Raw genomic sequence first — 19,314 nt, 5'->3', positions numbered from 1 at the left:
TGACACTCTATAGTGTAGTACACTGACCACAAAACACTTTATATCAATAAATTATTACTATTTTAGCAACTGCAATCTGAGCTCCTGCTCAAGACGTTCAGTATACATATAAGACAGTGAATATACCCAGGAAAACTGAAGGAATGCAAGTGGCCACTTAAGACAGATCTTAATACTAAGATAACTATAAACAAAGACTGCAAGAGTTGCATGTCTATAATATAAACTCAGTAACTGCAATCTGAGCTCCTGAGTCTAACAGACTGAGATAACAATACAATGATTGTGTGAGTTGCATGTGAACAAGTCCTATAATAAGTCTTAGTTCCCAAGGCTCAGGGGATTTCAAGCAGATTTTCTTCAGAGCCATTGCAAAAATCAAAATCTCTCACAGACCTATGCAGCCACTGTCGTAAAAATCAAAGTAAAGCTCACCCCCAAAACGGCATGTGTACCATGTACACACACAGGGTATAGTAAGTACAGGGATGCCCTATTAATGAATACAAGTAGTAGCCAGACAGCCGAGACGTGTGTACACAGTAAGCCTGCTGCAGCATCTTATCATTTTGGCTTGTGAACATGCGTGTTAATGATACCATAAACATAAAAGGATGGCGCACACCCTTTACATGTCGTCTACAGTGCAGTCCGGGAATACAGTATGTTATGATGTCAATGCATGAAGTACCCGCGCCCTGTTAAAATCCAACAGGACTCACCCAGCTTAATTTTCACTGCATTTGTGTCATGAGTGAAAAAACCTATGCTCGAACTTACTATTAAATATAAATTTATACCATAAACTCTTCAGCTCAATCCCACATAATGATTTATTTTGATTTTATTTCGATTAATTAAAAAGCGGCGGGCACATCTCAGTATCTGCAATACAATCATGTCACAATTCCAAGTAGCCATGTACTAATTTTTTTTGGGGGGGGAGGCGTGTGCCAGGTGCCCCCTCCCCCCCCCCCCCCAAAAAAAAACAACAAAACAAAACATGCCAGTGATGCTCTGCTAAAAAGTTGTTCCTCAGCTCCACAAATCAAAATACTGGAAAGGCTATCACCAGACGTGTTGCAGAACATCTCTGCTATCGGCCAGAGCCTGTCTTAAAGTGATCCACAAAATAGTATGCGAGGCATCTGTTTTTTTTTCTGTTCTGTTTTCTGTTTTAGGGACATTGCTGGGGACAGCTCTAGCCAGGGACAGGCCACCAAAAACAGGGACTGTCCCCGGAAAACGGGGACATCTGGTCACCCTACTGTGGATGTTCAACAGTTAATAATTTTAAAAGTATTTAAGTCAGTTTCTGAAGTATTTCAAAAAATACAGTTTTGAACATATGATTCAAAAATCATGTTGAACTAGTTATGTGAAAGGGGAGTACAGCAAGAAGGTTCAGGGTTCGAACCTCACAGCCAGCTGGGCTCTTTCAGTGTAGAGTTTGCATGTTCACCTCGTTCCAGAGTGGGTTTCCTCCGGTGCTCCAATTTCCTCTCAAAGTCATGTGGATTCGGTCAACTGGCTACTCTAAATCGCCCATAGGTGTGAATATGAGAGTGATGGTTGTTCATCTCTGTGTAGCCCTGTGATAGATTGGCGACCTGCCCAGGGTGAACCCCGCCTCTCACCTGAAGTCAGCTGGGATTGGCTCCAGCTTCCACCACAACCCTGATGGATAAACAGTGTAGATAATGGATGGATGGATAGTTATGTGAAACTGAAAAAAGAGAGAAAGCCTGACATTTATTGATAAGAAACCACCCATCAAAATGATTTCTGGTTTCTATAAGAAAGATGTTAGACAAGCGATTTGTGAAACAGCTATAATGAAAATATAGAGAATATTTACAGTGTTTTTACTGCCTCCCTTCCCTGGACTACTCATTTTTACTGTTTAGGAGAATCTTCAGGCTGTTAAACATGAGTGAGTGAGCTGCATTTAAAAAACTGTATTTAAACTTAGACTCGCTAATAGTACATTTAGTCTGTGGGTTATTATGAGCACAAAGTGTTAGTACTGTTTAAATCAATTATTCAGTGATTTCTGAGTCAAAACGATTGATTTGTGTAATTTCCTATCTCTCAGGTTAACATGAGTGCGGAGTGTGTAAGCAATATCACTGAAATGCTTTACTGCCCATACTGCCAGGGAGTGACGATGACGAAGCCCTGCAAAGATTACTGCCTTCATGTCCTGAAGCTCTGTTTAAGGCAGCAAGTTGGGATGGATGACAACTGGATGCGATACATCGGTAAGAATCTCCATGCTTACCCAGAATCACTGTACGTCATCACTTCTCTGACTAAAAGCAGCACAGCTAACCTGACTAGTTTCCTAACAGCTAGCCTAAATGAAAACATCAGTACAAATGTCTTGCCATAGCCAGTACACCAAGGATGTTGTCCCAAACCACACACCCAACTCACAATATAGGCCACTGGCTGAATGGAGCCTAAATGGATTTATAATGAGCGTTTATGTGACCTCCGTGGTTTGGTTTTATTTTATTTTGGAGGTTAAATAAATGTGAATAAGTGGACAGAGGAGCAGCTGTAGGCCAAGGGTAATGGCTTACAGCTGTGTTAGTCTTAACCACACACACACACACACACACACACACACACACACACACACACACACACACACACTTTTAGCCTGAGCTAATGTGAAACAAAAGATGATATCTATGTAAAATCCACTTATATATATTCACTTTCTCTATGACCAGCTTAGGACATACTGGTTATTTTACTCTTTGTACACACTGAGTCACCAGTGTCATGTGTGTTTAGTGTCCATGTGTCCTCTGTCAGCTGAGTGTTTTCTTTTATATTGTACACTAATCTCAGACATACAGTATACCTCTAATTAGCCAACGAGGTAACAGAATATTAGTAAACTACTGACCAGCCAACCAGATTCCTTTGCTTGTTAGAATAAATTCGAAATATGATTTAAAATCCACAATTCTCCATAGGAAATGACATTATGAATTATGTTTAAGGAGGAAGAATAACCAGTGTAGTCTTGGTTGTGTCTTAACTTGATTGTTAAAATATTTTTGCATACAGGACCAGCCTGTCCACATGACGCACTGGCTGGTTTCGTGGCGTTAACGTAATCCCAAAATATGCATAAAATGCACGTTTCTAGGAAGAGAAGGATTTCCTCAAACATTTTTGTGGCTTTACGGGCAGTTTGGATGGATTTAATGTTACAAAAATAAATTGGAAACCAGGGAACATGAGCAAGGATAGTGACCTTCTGTATGGGACAAAAAACCCTCAAGATTTGCCCTCATTCACCTCTACACTGTGAAAGTTAATTCATGTGGGGGGGTGTGAGTGAAAGTTGTCTTAGGAATAAAAACTTTTGTCCCAGTTATTATGCTTCAGTGAATTTTTTTTTTGTTAAAAAAGTGATTATACAACAAGAGAGAGACAAAGAGCAAGATGAGAGAGAAGAAAAGAGTGAGACAAAAAGACATACAGATAGAAAAGTCACACACCCATTCTGGAAATCCTCCCTGGCCTTGAGCAGCCACCGATGCGAAAAATGTATTAATGTAATATGATAACCATCTGTTCGGAATGTTTCTTTCTTTTAAAAAAAAAAACATTATTATTTTCATACATTAAAACATAATATGCCGCAGTGGGATAAACTAAGAATGTCGAAGAGTTAGGAATATGAATGAGGGAGTGTTCTTCTCAAAAACTTCTTAAATACTTGAGTAAATGAGTAGCTTGTTTAACTCTGTGCCTCCGCGTCCAGATCACATGATGTCACATCCTTATAACTCCTGAACAGTGGCAGATAGAGACAAACTACACTAAAGATACATAGTTTATGTCTGTCATACAAAAAGGAAGTGGAGATCTCATTTCAGAAATGACACAAAATTATTTACGTGTCATGCACTTAGTACTTCTTCAACCATATTTTGGCATGTGGGGAAAAAAAAAGAAAAAAGTTCTTAAATCTAGATATGTTTCAGGAGTCGAGGCTAATGCATCACAGCAATATACCCCACTGGACCTCTTTGAGCTCTGCTGTTTATGGTTTCTGTAAAGATACTTTACAAAAATACCAACAAACAGGCAGCTATAAACCTAGCCAAATACTGTACTGTACAGTACTGTGCAAAAGTCTTAGGCACCCTATTTTTCATACAAACTTTATTGATTTCTATTTTATGACTTCTACATTATCGAATCAGTACAAAAACATTTTAGCGTTCCAAATGTTCGTTTTCCAGCACAAAATTAAATGTTACAGAAAAAAGCTTGTATCTGAGCGGCATATTGCATAAGAGACCATTTTTCAGGTTAAAAAAGAAAACATAATGAAAGCTGCTGGGTTTTGCTGCAAAATTAAGAAGTAAGTGTGACAAAGTGTCCAGAAGAACTGGCTGGTTCTGCAAGATGCTCAGTAAAACCTACAGCTCATTTCCTTATAAAACTGCACTAATTGTACCTGAGACTACTATTGTTTTTAAATCAAAGGGTCATCTCACACCAAATATTGACTTTGTTTCATTTATTATGGCTTACTGCTGTTTATAGTACTTTTTAATATTGAAATATTTAATTTCATTATTTTATGCCATTTTTGGTCAACAGCATTTCTTTACATGTGCCTAAGAGTTTTGCACAGTGCTATATGTGTAGTTATCATCCTGTCGAACCCAATCCAGGCTTGAGGTGAACCATGTTTGGTTGACTTGGCCAGAATTGCAGCAGTAGGGGGGCCAGTTCCTTTCTGCACACTCACCTATGGGCAATTTAGAATAGCCAGTTATCCTAACTGCATGTCTTTGGACTGTGGGGGAAACCCCACACAGACACAGGGAGAGCATGCAAACTCCACACAGAAAGGGCCCCCCCCATTGGCCATGAGGTTTGAACCCAGAACTTTCTTGCTGTAAGGCAACAGTGCTAACCACTGTGCTAGGATAGATAGATAGATAGATAGATAGATAGATAGATAGATAGATAGTGGTGCTTGAAAGTTTGTGAACCCTTTAGAATTTTTTATATTTCTGTATAAATATGACCTTAAACATCATCAGATTTTCGCACAAGTCCTAAAAGTAGATAAAGAGAACCCAGTTAAACAAATGAGACAAAAATATTATACTTGGTCATTTATTTATTGAGGAAAATGATCCAATATTATAGCCTGGCAAGCCAGATTAAATGTGAATATTTAGTCTGGCCTCGATCCGTAGACATTTCCGAAGGGGGTAGGAGGAACAAACCGCTGTCTTTCAAACTGTCTCTGTGCGTATAGGCCAACACTCTGACCAATCAGCGCAACAGTGACTGTGACGTAGTCAGAGTTACAGAAAGCAGTGGGGGAGACCTTGAAATAAATAATTTTTCAAAATGCGTATTAATTAATAAACAGGTTCTAGATATTAAGAAGTTTGGAGATAATGACCACAAGTTTGGAGTCTGTACCATATACACTCATTTTTTTCCCCCAAGTGTTTTCAAGGGTTTGCTTAAACTGTTTTTGAGAGTTTTTATTTAGTGGTGTTTGGTGAAATAATTTCCCTTAAATTTAAAATAACAGGAAAATAAGAAACAATCAAAAAGTAATGTTTCAAAGCTGTTTATTAATTCTTCGTACTGCACAAACTAGCCCCATCCTTTTAGCTACCAGCGGAGCTAGCTGGTAGATCAGACTTTTGCCATAGCCGGTCGGCAAAACAGCGAAAACGTCCTTCTTGAAAAGGAATGAGCGGAGAGCCTCTTCCTGCTCATGTTTCAACGAAAACTCCAAGTCTAATTCTTCTAAAACTGATTCCAAAGCGGAGTCAAACGCGCGCTGTTCACTAGCCCGTAGCCATCTTTCCTGCTGTGCTTTCTCCAGCGTCGCGCAGCTTTGTCGTCACTCCTGCAAAAGCCCACCCAAAGAATCCAAACAAAAACCTTGCATTGTGATTGGCGGGCACGATTTGATGCCCAGGGTGTTTTTGTTTATATGGTGCGAGGCTAGACCCATTCACTAGGCAAAAATATTTTTGGCCGCTAGGCGGGTGGGTCTAGTTTACTAGGCTACCAATATTACATATCTGTGAGTGGCAAAAGTATGTGAATCTCTAGGATTAGCAGTTAATTTGAAGGTGAAATGAGAGTCAGGTGTTCTCAATCAATGGGAAGACAATCAGGTGTGAGTGGGCACCCTGTTTTATTTAAAGAACAGGGATCTATCAAAGTCTGATCTTCACAACATGTTTGTGGAATTGTATCATGGCAAGAACAAAAGAGATTTCTGAGGACCTCAGAAAAAGCGTTGTTGATGCTCATCAGGCTGGAAAAGGTTAAAAAAATCTCTAAAGAGTTTGGACTCCACCAATCCACAGTCAGATAGATTGTGTACAAATGGAGGAATTTCAAGACCATTGTTACCCTCCCCAGGAGTGGTCGACCAACAAAGATCACTCCAAGAGCAAGGCATGTAATAGTTGGCAAGGTCACAAAGTACCCCATGGTAACTTCTAAGCAATTGAAGGCCTCTCTCACATTGGCTAATGTTAATGCTCATGGGTCCACCATCAGGAGAACACTGAACAACAATAGTGTGCATGGCAGGGTTCCAAGGAGAAAGCCAATGCTCTCCAAAAAGAACATTGCTGCTCATCTACAGTTTGCTAAAGATCAGGTGGACAAATCAGAAGGCCATTGGAAAAATATTTTGTGGATGGATGAGACCAAAATAGAACTTTTTGGTTGAAATGAGAAGCGTTATGTTTGGAGAAAGGAAAACACTGCATTCCAACATAAGAATTTTATCCCATCTGTGAACCATGGTGGTGTTAGTATCATGGTTTGGGCCTGTTTTGCTGCATCTGTGCCAGGACGGCTTGCCATCATTGATGGAACAATGAATTCTGAATTATACCAGTGAATTCTAAAGGAAAATGTCAGGACATCTGTCCATGAACTGAATTTCAAGAGAAGGTGGGTCATGCAGCAAGACAATGACCCTAAGCACACAAGTCATTCTACCAAAGAATGGTTAAAGAAGAATAAAGATAATGTTTTGCAATGGCCAAGTCAAAGTCCTGACCTTAATCCAATTGAAATGTTGTGGAAGGACCTGAAGCGAGCGGTTCATGTGAGGAAACCCACCAACATCCCAGAGTTGAATCTGTTCTGTACAGAGGAATGGACTAAAATTCCTCCAAGCCGGTGTGCAGGACTGATCAACAGTTACCGGAAACATTTAGTTGCATTTATTGCTGCACAAGGGGGTCACACCAGATCCTGAAAGCAAAGGTTCACATACTTTTGCCACTCACATATATGTAATATTCGATCATTTTCCTCAATAAATAAATGACCAAGTGACCAACAAATGACCATTTGTTTAACTGGGTTCTCTTTATCTACTTTTAGGACTTGTGTGAAAATCTGATGATGTTTTAGGTCATATTTATGCAGAAATATAGAAAATTCTAAAGGGTTCACAAACTTTCAAGCACCACTGTAGATAGATAGATAGATAGATAGATAGATAGATAGATAGATAGATAGATAGATAGATAGATAGATAGATAGATTAATTACTGTGCAAATGCATATATATAATGTGTGTGTGTGTGTGTGTGTGTGTGTGTGAGAGAGATATATACAGCCCTGGAAAAAATTAAGAGACCACTTAATTTTTTTCTTAAATCAGCGTCTCTATGTATGGCAGCCATTTCGTTCCAGTGTCTGTGCTGAAATTTCAACTGTCAGGATGCAGGCACATATGAATGCAGGGGAGAGTGGGAGAAGCTAACAGCTGACTGAGCCAAATCAGGAAGCAGGAATCATAGTCTAGGTAATGGGCTGGGGTTGATTGATTAGCAAGACAGAGAAACATGGTCGGGAAAAATGTAAACAAAGGTCGGAACACTGGAAGTTAGGCAGAAAGTAAAATGGCTCAGTAACGTTAGGTCAGTAGACGCTAAATGATAACTTTGCGATGTCAGTGTCTGAGAGCTGAGCTTAAATAGGGGAGGTGATTACAGGTGAATAAGAGACAGGTGCAGTTAGTACTCAGGTGGCAGAGGGCGCTGTGACTCTTGGGTGTTGTAGTCTGGAGCAGCCATGTTTGGATGCTATTTCAAGACCCACACCCAATCTCCTGGACAGTCTTCTGGGTTTTTGCTTCTGTGTTTGTCTGCATACTGTTTGTACTTTGAGTTGACAAATTCTAATCTCTGGTGTACCTCCTCCCATACCTGCTGGCTTTGCTTGAACCAGGAATCAACTGCTTGTACCTGGGTGGGTGTGTAGTCCCATGGGAACAGGGGGTTGGTAGCCAAGTATGCACTGGAATAGAGTCAATTGCATGGCAGAGTGCTTGAGTGAGTTTTGTGCATACTTGGTCCATGGGAGAAATTGTGCCCAATCCCCCTGGTTCCACATGCAGAAGATGCACAGGAAGCATCCCACCTCCTTATTGGCACACTCAACCTGGCCGTTGGACTGAGGCTAGTAACCAGATGTGAGGCTTACAGAGATACCTAATTTTTCCATGAAGCAGGACCACAGTCTGGAGATGAATTGGGGACCCTGGTCACTTACAATGTCTTCTGGAATACCAAAATAACAGAAAACATGGTGAAAGGTGAGTTCAGCAGTTTGGAAAGCAGTGGGTAGTCTGTATAATAGGGTGAGTCTGAGTGCCTTAGAGAATCTGTCTATGATGACCATGATAACTGTGTTACCTTGGGATGGTGGCAGGTCTGTGATGAAATCAATGGCAATGTGTGACCAGGTACCAGGAGGTACCGGGAGAGGACGTAATTTCCTGGCAGGTGGAGCTCATGGTACTTTGGCTTGGGCACAGGCTGAGCATTTTCCCGCCAGTATTTGTTCTTTAACAATTGGTATGTTTGGTGACTGCTGGGATGGCCTGTGGTGGGAGGTGCATGTGCCCAGGTGATGAGCCTACGTACCTCTGAGGTTGGGTGGGATGTACAGAAGTCTGGAAGGACAGTTCTCGGGAGGGGTCGGAGGTTGTAACTGTTTGATTTCCTCATCTAGGTCCCAAATTATGGCTTGAACAAAGCAGTCAGGTGCAAGGGTGGGATTCAGTTCAGAGTTATGGGATGAGGAGTTGTGATTTCTGGGAAGCGCGTCTGCCTTGGTGTTTTTGGTGCCAGGACAATAGAATATTGTGAACTGAAAGTGTGTGAAAAACAGGGCCCACCTGGCTTGCTGTGGATTGAGGTATTTGGCATTCTTTCGGTACTCAAGGTTCTTGTGATCTGTCAGGATCATAAATGGATGTGCAGTGCCTTCCAGCCAATGTCTCCACTCCTCTAGGGCCAACTTGATGGCTAAGGGTAGTATCTCACTGGGCTGTGACAGCCTGCGACTAGTTGGAGACACAACAATTGCAATAAAATATGCAAATTAGAGACAATTTTCACTTGGAATCACACTGAATTGATATTCGCATATTTTATCACAATTGTTGTGTCTCCAACTAGTCGCAGCCCAGTGAGATACACTCGCGCTTCCTGTCTCACGGAAACTGACTTGAGAAGGGTTCGTGATGGCTTTGTGACACCAGCGATGCATTTGCGGCTATTTTGAGAGAAATTTTGTCACACGAATTTTTTGAACATGTTCAAAATTTCAACGATGAAGGAGTGACACTTTGCGACTCATGCAAGGAAATTGAGAAGCCCCGCGAATGTTTCAAGACACTTTTGAAACTCTCTTGCAAATGATGTTCACAATTTGTCACAAGCTGCCGCAGCCCAGTGAAATACTGGCTTAAGAGTTCTTGGTTACCAATGTCATCATTCCTCTCAGTAGGTGTAAGCTTCTTAGAGAAGAAGGCCACTGGATGCAGCTTGGGTTTCTTCCCAAAACATTGTGAGAGCACTCCTACTCCCGTTTCTGATGCATCTACCTCCACCACAAAAGGCTTGGTAGGGTCAGGATGCTGTAGTATGGGAGCAGTGGTATAGGTGGCTTTGAGCTGCTTGAAGGCTTCCTTGGCTGCTGGGTTCCACTGGAGGTGCCATGACCCATTGTTTAAGAGTGAGGTCAGAGGAGTGGCAATAGTGCTAAAACCCCTAATGAAGCACCTGTAGAAATTTGCAAAATTGAAAGCTCAATGAAGTTCCCCTCTGCCTCTGAGTCAATAAATGTAGAGAGGGTATGGGTTGAGTCTGGTAGCTTAAAGATTATTGGTAACTTAAAGGACTGTGCATTACAATTAAACAGGGGACTCACTGGGCTGGGTGATGTATTAACTGGATGAACAGCGGCACCCTGAGGTGGACGAACAGGACATTTGGTGATGAGATGGTTGGACTCACCACATTATAAACACAAACCCCCTTGTCTTCTTCTCTCTCTCTGACTGCCTTAGGTGGGCCTGAAACACCTCCATGGGTGTAGGTACGTTGGTGGCAGGAGACAGAATGGCAGCAGGTTGCAAAGAGGGCCTATTGCTGATGAGGTGGTCTAGATGAATAGCCAGATCAATGAGTGAGTTGAGGGATAGCTGTTCATCATGACAGGCCAATTCACTTAGCACCTCTGGATGTAGCCCTGGGCAAAAAGTGGCCTTTAGAGCGGGTTCATTCCAGCCACTACCGGCAGCTAAGGTTCAAAAGTCCAGGGCATATTCAGCGACTCATCTATTTCCCTGTTTGATTGATAGAAGACTCTCTCTGACCTCTATCCCTTGGGTTTGTGATCAAAGACTCATTTAAACAGTTCCAAGAAACGATCATAGGAAGTGGTGTGTTCACTGCCGTGCTCCCATACCACGCTAGCCCACTGTAGAGCCTTCCCTGTAAGTAGCATGAGAAATTTAGTGATCATCTGCTCATCAGAGACTCTGGTGAGTGAAGAGAAATATAGGGAGCATTGGTGAAGAAATCCCTTACAACTAGAAGCTTCACCCAAGAACTTCTCTGGTAGTCGGATGAGCTGGGTGGTGTTGGCGGAGGATGTGGAGCATATTAGGAGGGTCTGCAACATCACAGCAGTGAGCTGCGCCATCCTAGAGTTGAGGTCGCTGAGCATCTGCTGGTGTTCTCTAAATAAATGCCCCTGAGCATTTAATGCAGTCTGCTTCACCTCCTCACTGCATCCATTGGTGGCGAAGTATCCTGTCAGAATGCAGGCGCAGGGGAGAGCGGGAGAAGCAAATAGCTGACTGAGCCAAATCAGGAAGCAGGAATCGTAGTCTATGTAACGGGCTGGGGTCGGTTGATCGGCAAGCAGGATAATGTGGGCGAGACAGAGAAACACGGTCAGGAAAAAACACAAAGGTCGGAACACTAGAAGTTAGGCAGAAAGTAAATGGCTCGGTAACATTAGTGAGTAGATGCTAAACGATACTTTGTGATGTGAGTGTGTGAGAGCTGAGCTTAAATAGAGGAAGTGATTACAAGGGAACGAGAGACAGGTTTAATTAGTACTCAGGTAACAGAGGGTGCTGTGACTCTTGGGTGTTATAATCCAGAGCAGCCATGTTTGGATGCTGTTTTGAGTTTGTGCTCTCAATGTGAACTTAATTTTGTCATTTAGGGCCAAAGGCAAGAAGCTGCACTTTTATTTTGCATTTTCAATTTTAGTGTGTGTGAGACACTGCATTTTATTTTGAGTATTTACTCTCTAAGTTCAGAAGAAACATGATTCACTGAGGTTTCAATTCAGTTTCAGTGTGTGGACACTGACCCACACTGCACTTTGTTTCATAATTGTGCTCAGGGAGACTAAGATGCACACTGCACTTTTCAATGTGTTTCAGACAGTGTGTTGTTCCTGCAAATATGTTGTAACTTGGGCTTGTATAGTTACAATAAAATGGCATGGATAATTTGAATTACATTGTTTTAACTCAGTTTGTCCCATGAATTATCACTATCATCTGATGTACATACAACTCGGATTTTAAGATGCATAATGCATTTTACGGGCGGCACGGTGGTGTAGTGGTTAGCGCTGTCACCTCACAGCAAGAAGGTCCGGGTTCGAGCCCCGTGGCCGGCAAGGGCCTTTCTGTGCAGAGTTTGCATGTTCTCCCCGTGTCCGCGTGGGTTTCCTCTGGGTGCTCCGGTTTCCCCCACAGTCCAAAGACATGCAGGTTAGGTTAACTGGTGACTCTAAATTGACCGTAGGTGTGAATGTGAGTGTGAATGGTTGTCTGTGTCTATGTGTCAGCCCTGTGATGACCTGGCGACTTGTCCAGGGTGTACCCCACCTTTCGCCCATAGTCAGCTGGGATAAGCTCCAGCTTGCCTGCGACCCTGTAGAAGGATAAAGTGGCTAGAGATGATATGAGATGAGATAATGCATTTTACATTTTTCAGTGAACTATGTAGAATATCACAATATCGTATCGTGACTCAAGTATCGTGATGCGTATCGTATCGTGAGGTCCTTGTCAATACCCACCCCTAATATATATATATATATATATATATATTCATTCATTCATTCATTCATTCATTATCTCTAGCCGCTTTATCCTTCTACAGGGTCGCAGGCAAGCTGGAGCCCATCCCAGCTGACTACGGGCGAAAGGCGGGGTACACCCCGGACAAGTCGCCAGGTCATCACAGGGCCGACACATAGACACAGACAACCATTCACACTCACATTCACACCTACAGTCAATTTAGAGTCACCAGTTAACCTAACCTGCATGTCTTTGGACTGTGGGGGAAACCGGAGCACCCGGAGGAAACCCACGCGGACACGGGGAGAACATGCAAACTCCACACAGAAAGGCCCTCGCCGGCCCCGGGGCTCGAACCCAGGACCTTCTTGCTGTGAGGCGACAGCGCTAACCACTACACCACCGTGCCGCCCCTATATATATATATATATATATATATATATATCGTATATATTTGGTTGGGTTGCTTTGCCGCAGTGGTAAGTGACGTATAGTGCTGTAGCTGTAGCTTTGTGCTGTAGCTTAGTTGTAGTTGGCTGTTTCCAGCGTAAATCAACTCTGCCACATCCACTTTGCCATAACCACTGGCTAGCTCTCACCAGCGAACAGAGGAGCAGCTTTTGCATCAGTCTCCACCTGCCAGTCAGAACCTCTCCTTACCCAAGACTCCTACCGGTACATGGCCTCCTCGTGGCCAACCCAGTAATTTGGGACTCAAAACCCAAGGCTGTCTATGTAGAGGATCTCGGAGCAACGAGCGGCCCCAGAGGTGCGGTAGGCATGACCCACCGACATGTGGACACGCTCTGCCACCCACCAATGCTCGTCCTAGCTATGGGTTAAATAGTCGAGGTAGATCACTACCTCGGGCGTATAAGAGTGCAACTCTGTCCATCGGGAAGAGGGCACCTTTTGGATGTCACAGTAGTGGCCAGTGATCAGAAACAGGGAGTCCTGGGACCTGTGCAACTTCTCATCTCTGGTCATAGACAGGGATGATGAAGGCGAAGGGCAGAGGTAGGATGCCAGTACACTGACTACCCTACAACGGCCACTGGACTACGAGAAGGACAACTCATATGACAAACCATACTGCAGGAGCTGCGCCTGCAGTTATTATAGCAACAGAAAGACCATGATGGTGGACAGAAGTAACACTAGGGTTAGAGTCCCTAATATAGCTCCCACCACAGACCGAGATCCAATAGGATCTCATGACGACTTGTCCCCAAACCCACAAGGAAGGAACAAGCCTGATAGAGGTACCTGTACGGGGAGAAGACTTGTCAATTGCAGGAATATCACAACAATATCAACACTTAATGTCAGAACCATAAAAGAAGCAAGATGTAGAGAGGAGTTGGCAACCAACCTGAGCTTGTATGGAATTGATGTTCTGGGAATCCAGGAACACCGCATTGTGCATGAGGAAGCGGTCAGGTATGAAGACATCAATGGCGGCATGCTCATAACAACATCCGCAACTAGAAACCAGGCTGGAGCTGCTGTAGGAGGAGTAGGGATTCTGCTCAGCTCTAAAGCAAGCAGTTCACTGGCAAAAGTTACACCAAACACAGAGCAGATACTTACAGCAAGCTTTCAAGGGAATCCGGCAACAACCATCATTGTCACCTACTGTCCAACCAACACGGCAGATGAAGACATAGTGAAAGCCCACTACAATGACCTGGCGAGGGCCATTGAATCCATTCCAACTCACAACCTACTGCTGGTTGTAGGGGACTTCAATGCAAGAATAGGACCAGAGGATGCCACATTCACATTCCATAAATAAACAAATAGGAATGGCAGACAGCTGCTGGACCTGGCAAGTGAGAAGGATCTAGTCATTTCTAGCACCTACTTCCGCAAGCAAGCAGGAAAGCTCTGGACCTTTATCAGCCCAGGAGGCATCAAGTATCAGCTAGACCAGGGTTTCTCAAACTTCTTTGCTCTGGGGCCCAGTAATGTTAGGCCTTGGTGCTGCAAGGCCCTGCATAGGCCTACGCCTCTGTGCCCCCCCCCCCCCACACACACACACACATCGTGTGCGCCTCCATACATAGATAGATAGATACATACATACATACATACATACATACATACATACATAGTTTATTATTATTATTACTTATTTTATTTTTTTTGTTAGTAGTACTTGTTACAAGTAGCAGGCTTATACCAGCATAACAATATTTTTTGGCTAAATAAGACCTAACAGGAGTGCATTGGCAGAATTGTAGAAAATTGTCAAATGACCAGTAACTGTCCAAAGATATGCCATAATAATAATAATAATAATAATAATAATAATAATAATAATTATTATTATTATTAGCAGTAGTAGGCTTATTATTATTATTATTATTATTATTATTATTTTTGCTTAGGCCTAAACTGTTGTTAAACAAGGGAAACTAACAGAAGTGCTTTGGCTTTGAGATTATTGCCAAATTACATAAATATACTGATATGTAGGCCCAATAATTTGAATATTATTATTATTATTATTATTATTATTATTATTATTATTATTAATAACCTATTATTACCATTTGCGTAAGAATCATTAAACCAAGATTTTTTTTTTTATTTTGTGTTTTAGATTTTTTTTAACTACACCTTTGAACTTGAAGCACTGCCAAACAGTGCCTCAATAACATACACACACTTATAAAAAGGTCTACCAGAAACATGGGACCTCAAACCGAGAAACCAAAAGACCCACTGTCGCCCTAATACTGACTGATTACACAGTCCCAGTATGAAGAAGGGAGAACTGAACATAGGCTACGTGCTGACTTTTAATCTCAAATGACAGGCCCAGTCACCCACAGAGATTTGGTAAAAGAAAAGTCAGCATTCTAATGCGAAGGATGTGCCTGCTTTCTTGCCACTAACAGGTCAAAACGAGGAAGACAGGGTGACAAGGCCACTCGGAGCATGTTTTCTGAGTTGAGCCTGTTTCGGTATTTTGTCTTTTTGGCTGTCAAATGTGAAAATGCGATCTCACAGAGGTATGTTGAATGGAAAGGCATCAGTGTTTTCACTGCCATCTCACTCAGCTGGGGATATTCATCGCAGCATGACAGCCAGAATTCAGACAGAGAAAGTTGACCAAATCTCGACTGCAGACCAGCATCGCATGAAAGCTCCAGAAGTTTATCCTGCACCACAGGTGGCAGAGCGCTCGTTTCTGGGTTGGTGAACGGATCTCTTACCCATTGCTTTTCCGTGAGATGGGATTTTGAGGGGAATTATGAATCAAAATGATGCAGTGTTTCGGTAAAGTGTTGCGTGATCACTGCCGGCACCTGCCCCAAATCCACACCTTCATCAGCCAGAGACAACAGACAGCCGAACATGTCAAACACACCTCTATTAGCTCTGTTGGTCCAGACTGAGAGCTTCTTTTTGAAAGCCATGATTTTATCATTGGCTTGAAAAATGTCACACGCTTGGCCTTGGATTGACGGGTTTAGCATATTGAAATGGTCCAGGATGTCAGAAAGATAAGCTACCTTTATAAACCAAGACTGATCTCACAGGTGATCGGCAAGATTGGACTGTTTATTTGTCAAGAATGCCTCAACCTCGTGCCACAACTCATACACTCTGTTCACCACTTTACCCCATGACAGCCAACGAACCTCAGAGTGCAAGAGCAGGTGAACATGATCTGCACCCATCTCATCACACAGAGCTGTAAATAGATGGGAATTTGTCAGATTGGCCTTAATGAAGTTCACTATTTTGGCCACTTGATTTAAAACTTCATGAAGTTCTGTGGACAGGTGTTTAGAGGCAAGTGCCTCTCGATGAATAACAGTGCGTTGCCTGCACTGATGGTGAAACGGCTTTTACCCGAGCAACAACTCCGTTGTGCCTGCCGGTCATAGCCGCTGCCCCCATCTGTTCAGACACCGACGCAACGCCCCCATATCAACCCATGCCCAGAGATGTACCCATCAAGCATACAGAATATTTCTCCAGCGGTTGTGGTCCCTGGAAGCACCTTACAAGACAAAAAATCCTAATGAAACCAGCCCTCATGAACATATCTGATGTAGAACAGAAGCATAGCCAAGTTAAAGAGATCCATGGTCTCATCCAATTGAATGGCAAACCAGTCAGATGACTTCGCCCTTTCTAAAATTTGCATTTCGATGTCTGCCGCCATATTGTCAATTCGACGACAGACCGTGTCATTTGACAGAGGAATCTCTTTTACTTTGGCTGCAGCAGCCAGACCCAACACCTCACTACAAGCAGTAACAATCGAAGGCATAATTAGCTTCTCCCCAATTGTGAAGGGTGCCTGACATTTGGAAATGTGGTGTGAAATCATGTATGATGCCTTTGTTAGCTTTTCATTCTCGGTCAAATTACTTTTCAACACTTTAGTTTGGGTGGCCAATTCATCATGTTTTCTTCTGAAAAAATCCTCTGATTTATCCTTGAGATGCGAATGTTTAGTTTCCAAATGCCGGCGTAATTTGGATGGCTTCATAGCTTCGTTGCTTAGCATGGTTTGGCAGATAACACAGATTGGTTTCGGGGACAACTATCACTTGAAATAAAGCTGAATTGTATGTATGAAGGGTCGTAATTGCAAGTGAATGGGCGATATTTTTTTGCCTCTGGCTCATGTTGTGTATCTGCACTGTCAGATGGGCACTTTCCAAAGAAAGAGTCAAGAGTAGCTTGCTTTGAACATGCCATGATATTGCTCTCATAAAGTGTATGTGCGCGAATGACTGGACTTGGGACAGAATGAATGAATAAGTGCAAGTGTGCAACCTTGTGCAGGTGGGAACGCTTAACATTCTAGAATGGGGGGGCGGGACTTACGTTATGTGGCACACAGTGACAAAAGCACTGAGAGCAGAGCCAGCCAATCGCTCTTCTACATAATCTTGTAGGTACAATACACAGTCCATTTAAGAACTACAACAGTCCCTTTAAGGACTACAACTCCCATCACCAGCTTCCATGTTGACCTGCGTCACGCGGGGGCGGGATCACCAACATCACATCCTCCATGAAAGCATAAGAAACCCGGGAACTCCTAGCTCCTCCTCTTTCGGCGCCGTGATTCAACACGGACACAAGGAGGAATCGCTCGCTCCACCCGAGCAAACCAGAAAAAGACCTCTTTCTTGCAAGATCCACGATTTAGCGTGATTTCTTTCTTACCCTTGGCCAAGGTAGACTCCAGAGTTGCACGATCTTTAACTCAATCGAGTTACAATCGGTTTTATTCGTATTAGAAGTGACGTCACGACTGCCGCCCAAGCAGTTTTAATTCAAAGTTAAGAGAGTGGCTGGACCCTTTTTTAACTGAAGCTCTGTGCACATTGTTCTACAAAGATTTTCTTCCCACAAGCTACGAAGCGTCGGATCAAGAATTCTTTGTTTTTCTACAGAAGTCTCTACGGGCTCCTGTGAACTCAACCTCTTCCCAGAAATCCCCTGTGCTTCACGGAAGGCTTCACAACGGTGAAACTCCAAAGTCTCGGAACATCTATTCATAATTTTGCTAAAGGCAAGATACTGAGTAAGACTGGCATTTGGGCAGATAAACCTAGTCTTAGGAATTTAGCTTTTATTGAAGTAGTGTGAATTTAACCTCAGGAACGGTTTGTTACACTGTAAACACGCAGCGTGTTGAATTGATTTATTTTGTTTCAATCTCTCAGTTGTTTTAATAGATAGGCTGTGCATGCTTCTCTTTTGTCCTGACTAACACTTTAATTTCCTTATCACACATTTTGACCTTATCAAGGTTTCAGTGGATTCAGTACTGTTATAAGCTAGTGAAATTAGCCTACGGCTAATTTCTTTTGTCCCATTAGCATCCAAAGCTAAGTGTATTGTCTTAAGGCCAATTTATGCTGACAACGCAGTCCTCGCAGATGGTGTCGCAGATGGCGTCTGCGTAGCCCCCCCTTCGCAGACGCTCTGCGCACACCTCCCAAAAATTGTGACCACCGCAGAAGCCTCGCAGACAGCGTCGCAGACAAGAGGGCTCGGATTGGTCCACTCTACATCTGCTGTACACGCACTTCCGCTTCCCTACTTTCCCGGTTTGTTTTGTTTTCACTACCGCCATTTTTAAAAACACGAGCGAAGATGGAGCAGCACGAAGAGCGGTTGATCGAGGAACTGAGGAAGTACATACATCTATACGACTCCAGTTCTAGTCATTATAAGTAACCGGAGGATAAACACTCCACTAACCACACCCACCAACTACTCCTAGCGATTTCGCAACTTCGCGCCCCCTTGCGTTGTGGCGGTGAATAACATCGCGCACGCCTATTACTCCCCGCTCAACGATAAATTACAACTATCTGCGAAAAGCTATCTGCGAAAGCCTTGTCGCAAGAGCATGCAGAGACCCTTAGAAACACGTGGCGGTCCTCCCCCACTCACAAACACACCTTAGCTAGTATCCCTTTGTCTTAGCTTAGCCACACGAGGTTAATCTAGGCCTACACGAACACGTGGTCACCAGGCCTGACACACACACTAACACGTGGTCACAGGCCTCACCTGGCCTCACAAATACACCTCAGTTAGCATCCCACGCTAGCTTCTTTCTTTTGCTAGGCCATAAGCCTTACCACGTGGTCAACTCCTCCCCCCACAAACACACGTGGAGTTAGCTACCAGAGCTAATCCTTTTTGTAGGCCACACACAAGGTCTCTCTCTCTCCCCACACACAAACACACCTTAGCTAGCATTCCTTTGTCTTAGCTTAGCCACACAAGGCTAATTCTTTTGTTCTCCTCAAATCCCACGTGGTGATCCCTACACCATGTGGACACACACGAACATACCTAGCTAGCATCCCATGCTAGCCTTCTGCTCA

General features: G+C 43.2%; 1 protein-coding gene across 1 annotated transcript in view; it reads left to right on the top strand.

Moving 5' to 3' along the window:
• gpc6b (glypican 6b) overlaps positions 1–19,314 on the top strand; it is a 111,363-nt gene that overhangs the window by 66,814 nt on the left and 25,235 nt on the right. The window contains exon 4 of the mRNA XM_060936719.1: positions 2,096–2,261. Within this exon, the coding sequence (XP_060792702.1) occupies positions 2,096–2,261 (166 nt within the window). The remainder of the gene's footprint in view (positions 1–2,095; positions 2,262–19,314) is intronic.

The sequence above is a fragment of the Neoarius graeffei genome, chromosome 13 (genome assembly GCF_027579695.1).
Source record: "Neoarius graeffei isolate fNeoGra1 chromosome 13, fNeoGra1.pri, whole genome shotgun sequence".
In the NCBI taxonomy this organism is placed as follows: Eukaryota; Metazoa; Chordata; class Actinopteri; order Siluriformes; family Ariidae; genus Neoarius; species Neoarius graeffei.
The sequence above is the reverse complement of the archived record's forward strand: the minus strand, read 5'-3'. Positions and strand labels throughout refer to the sequence as shown.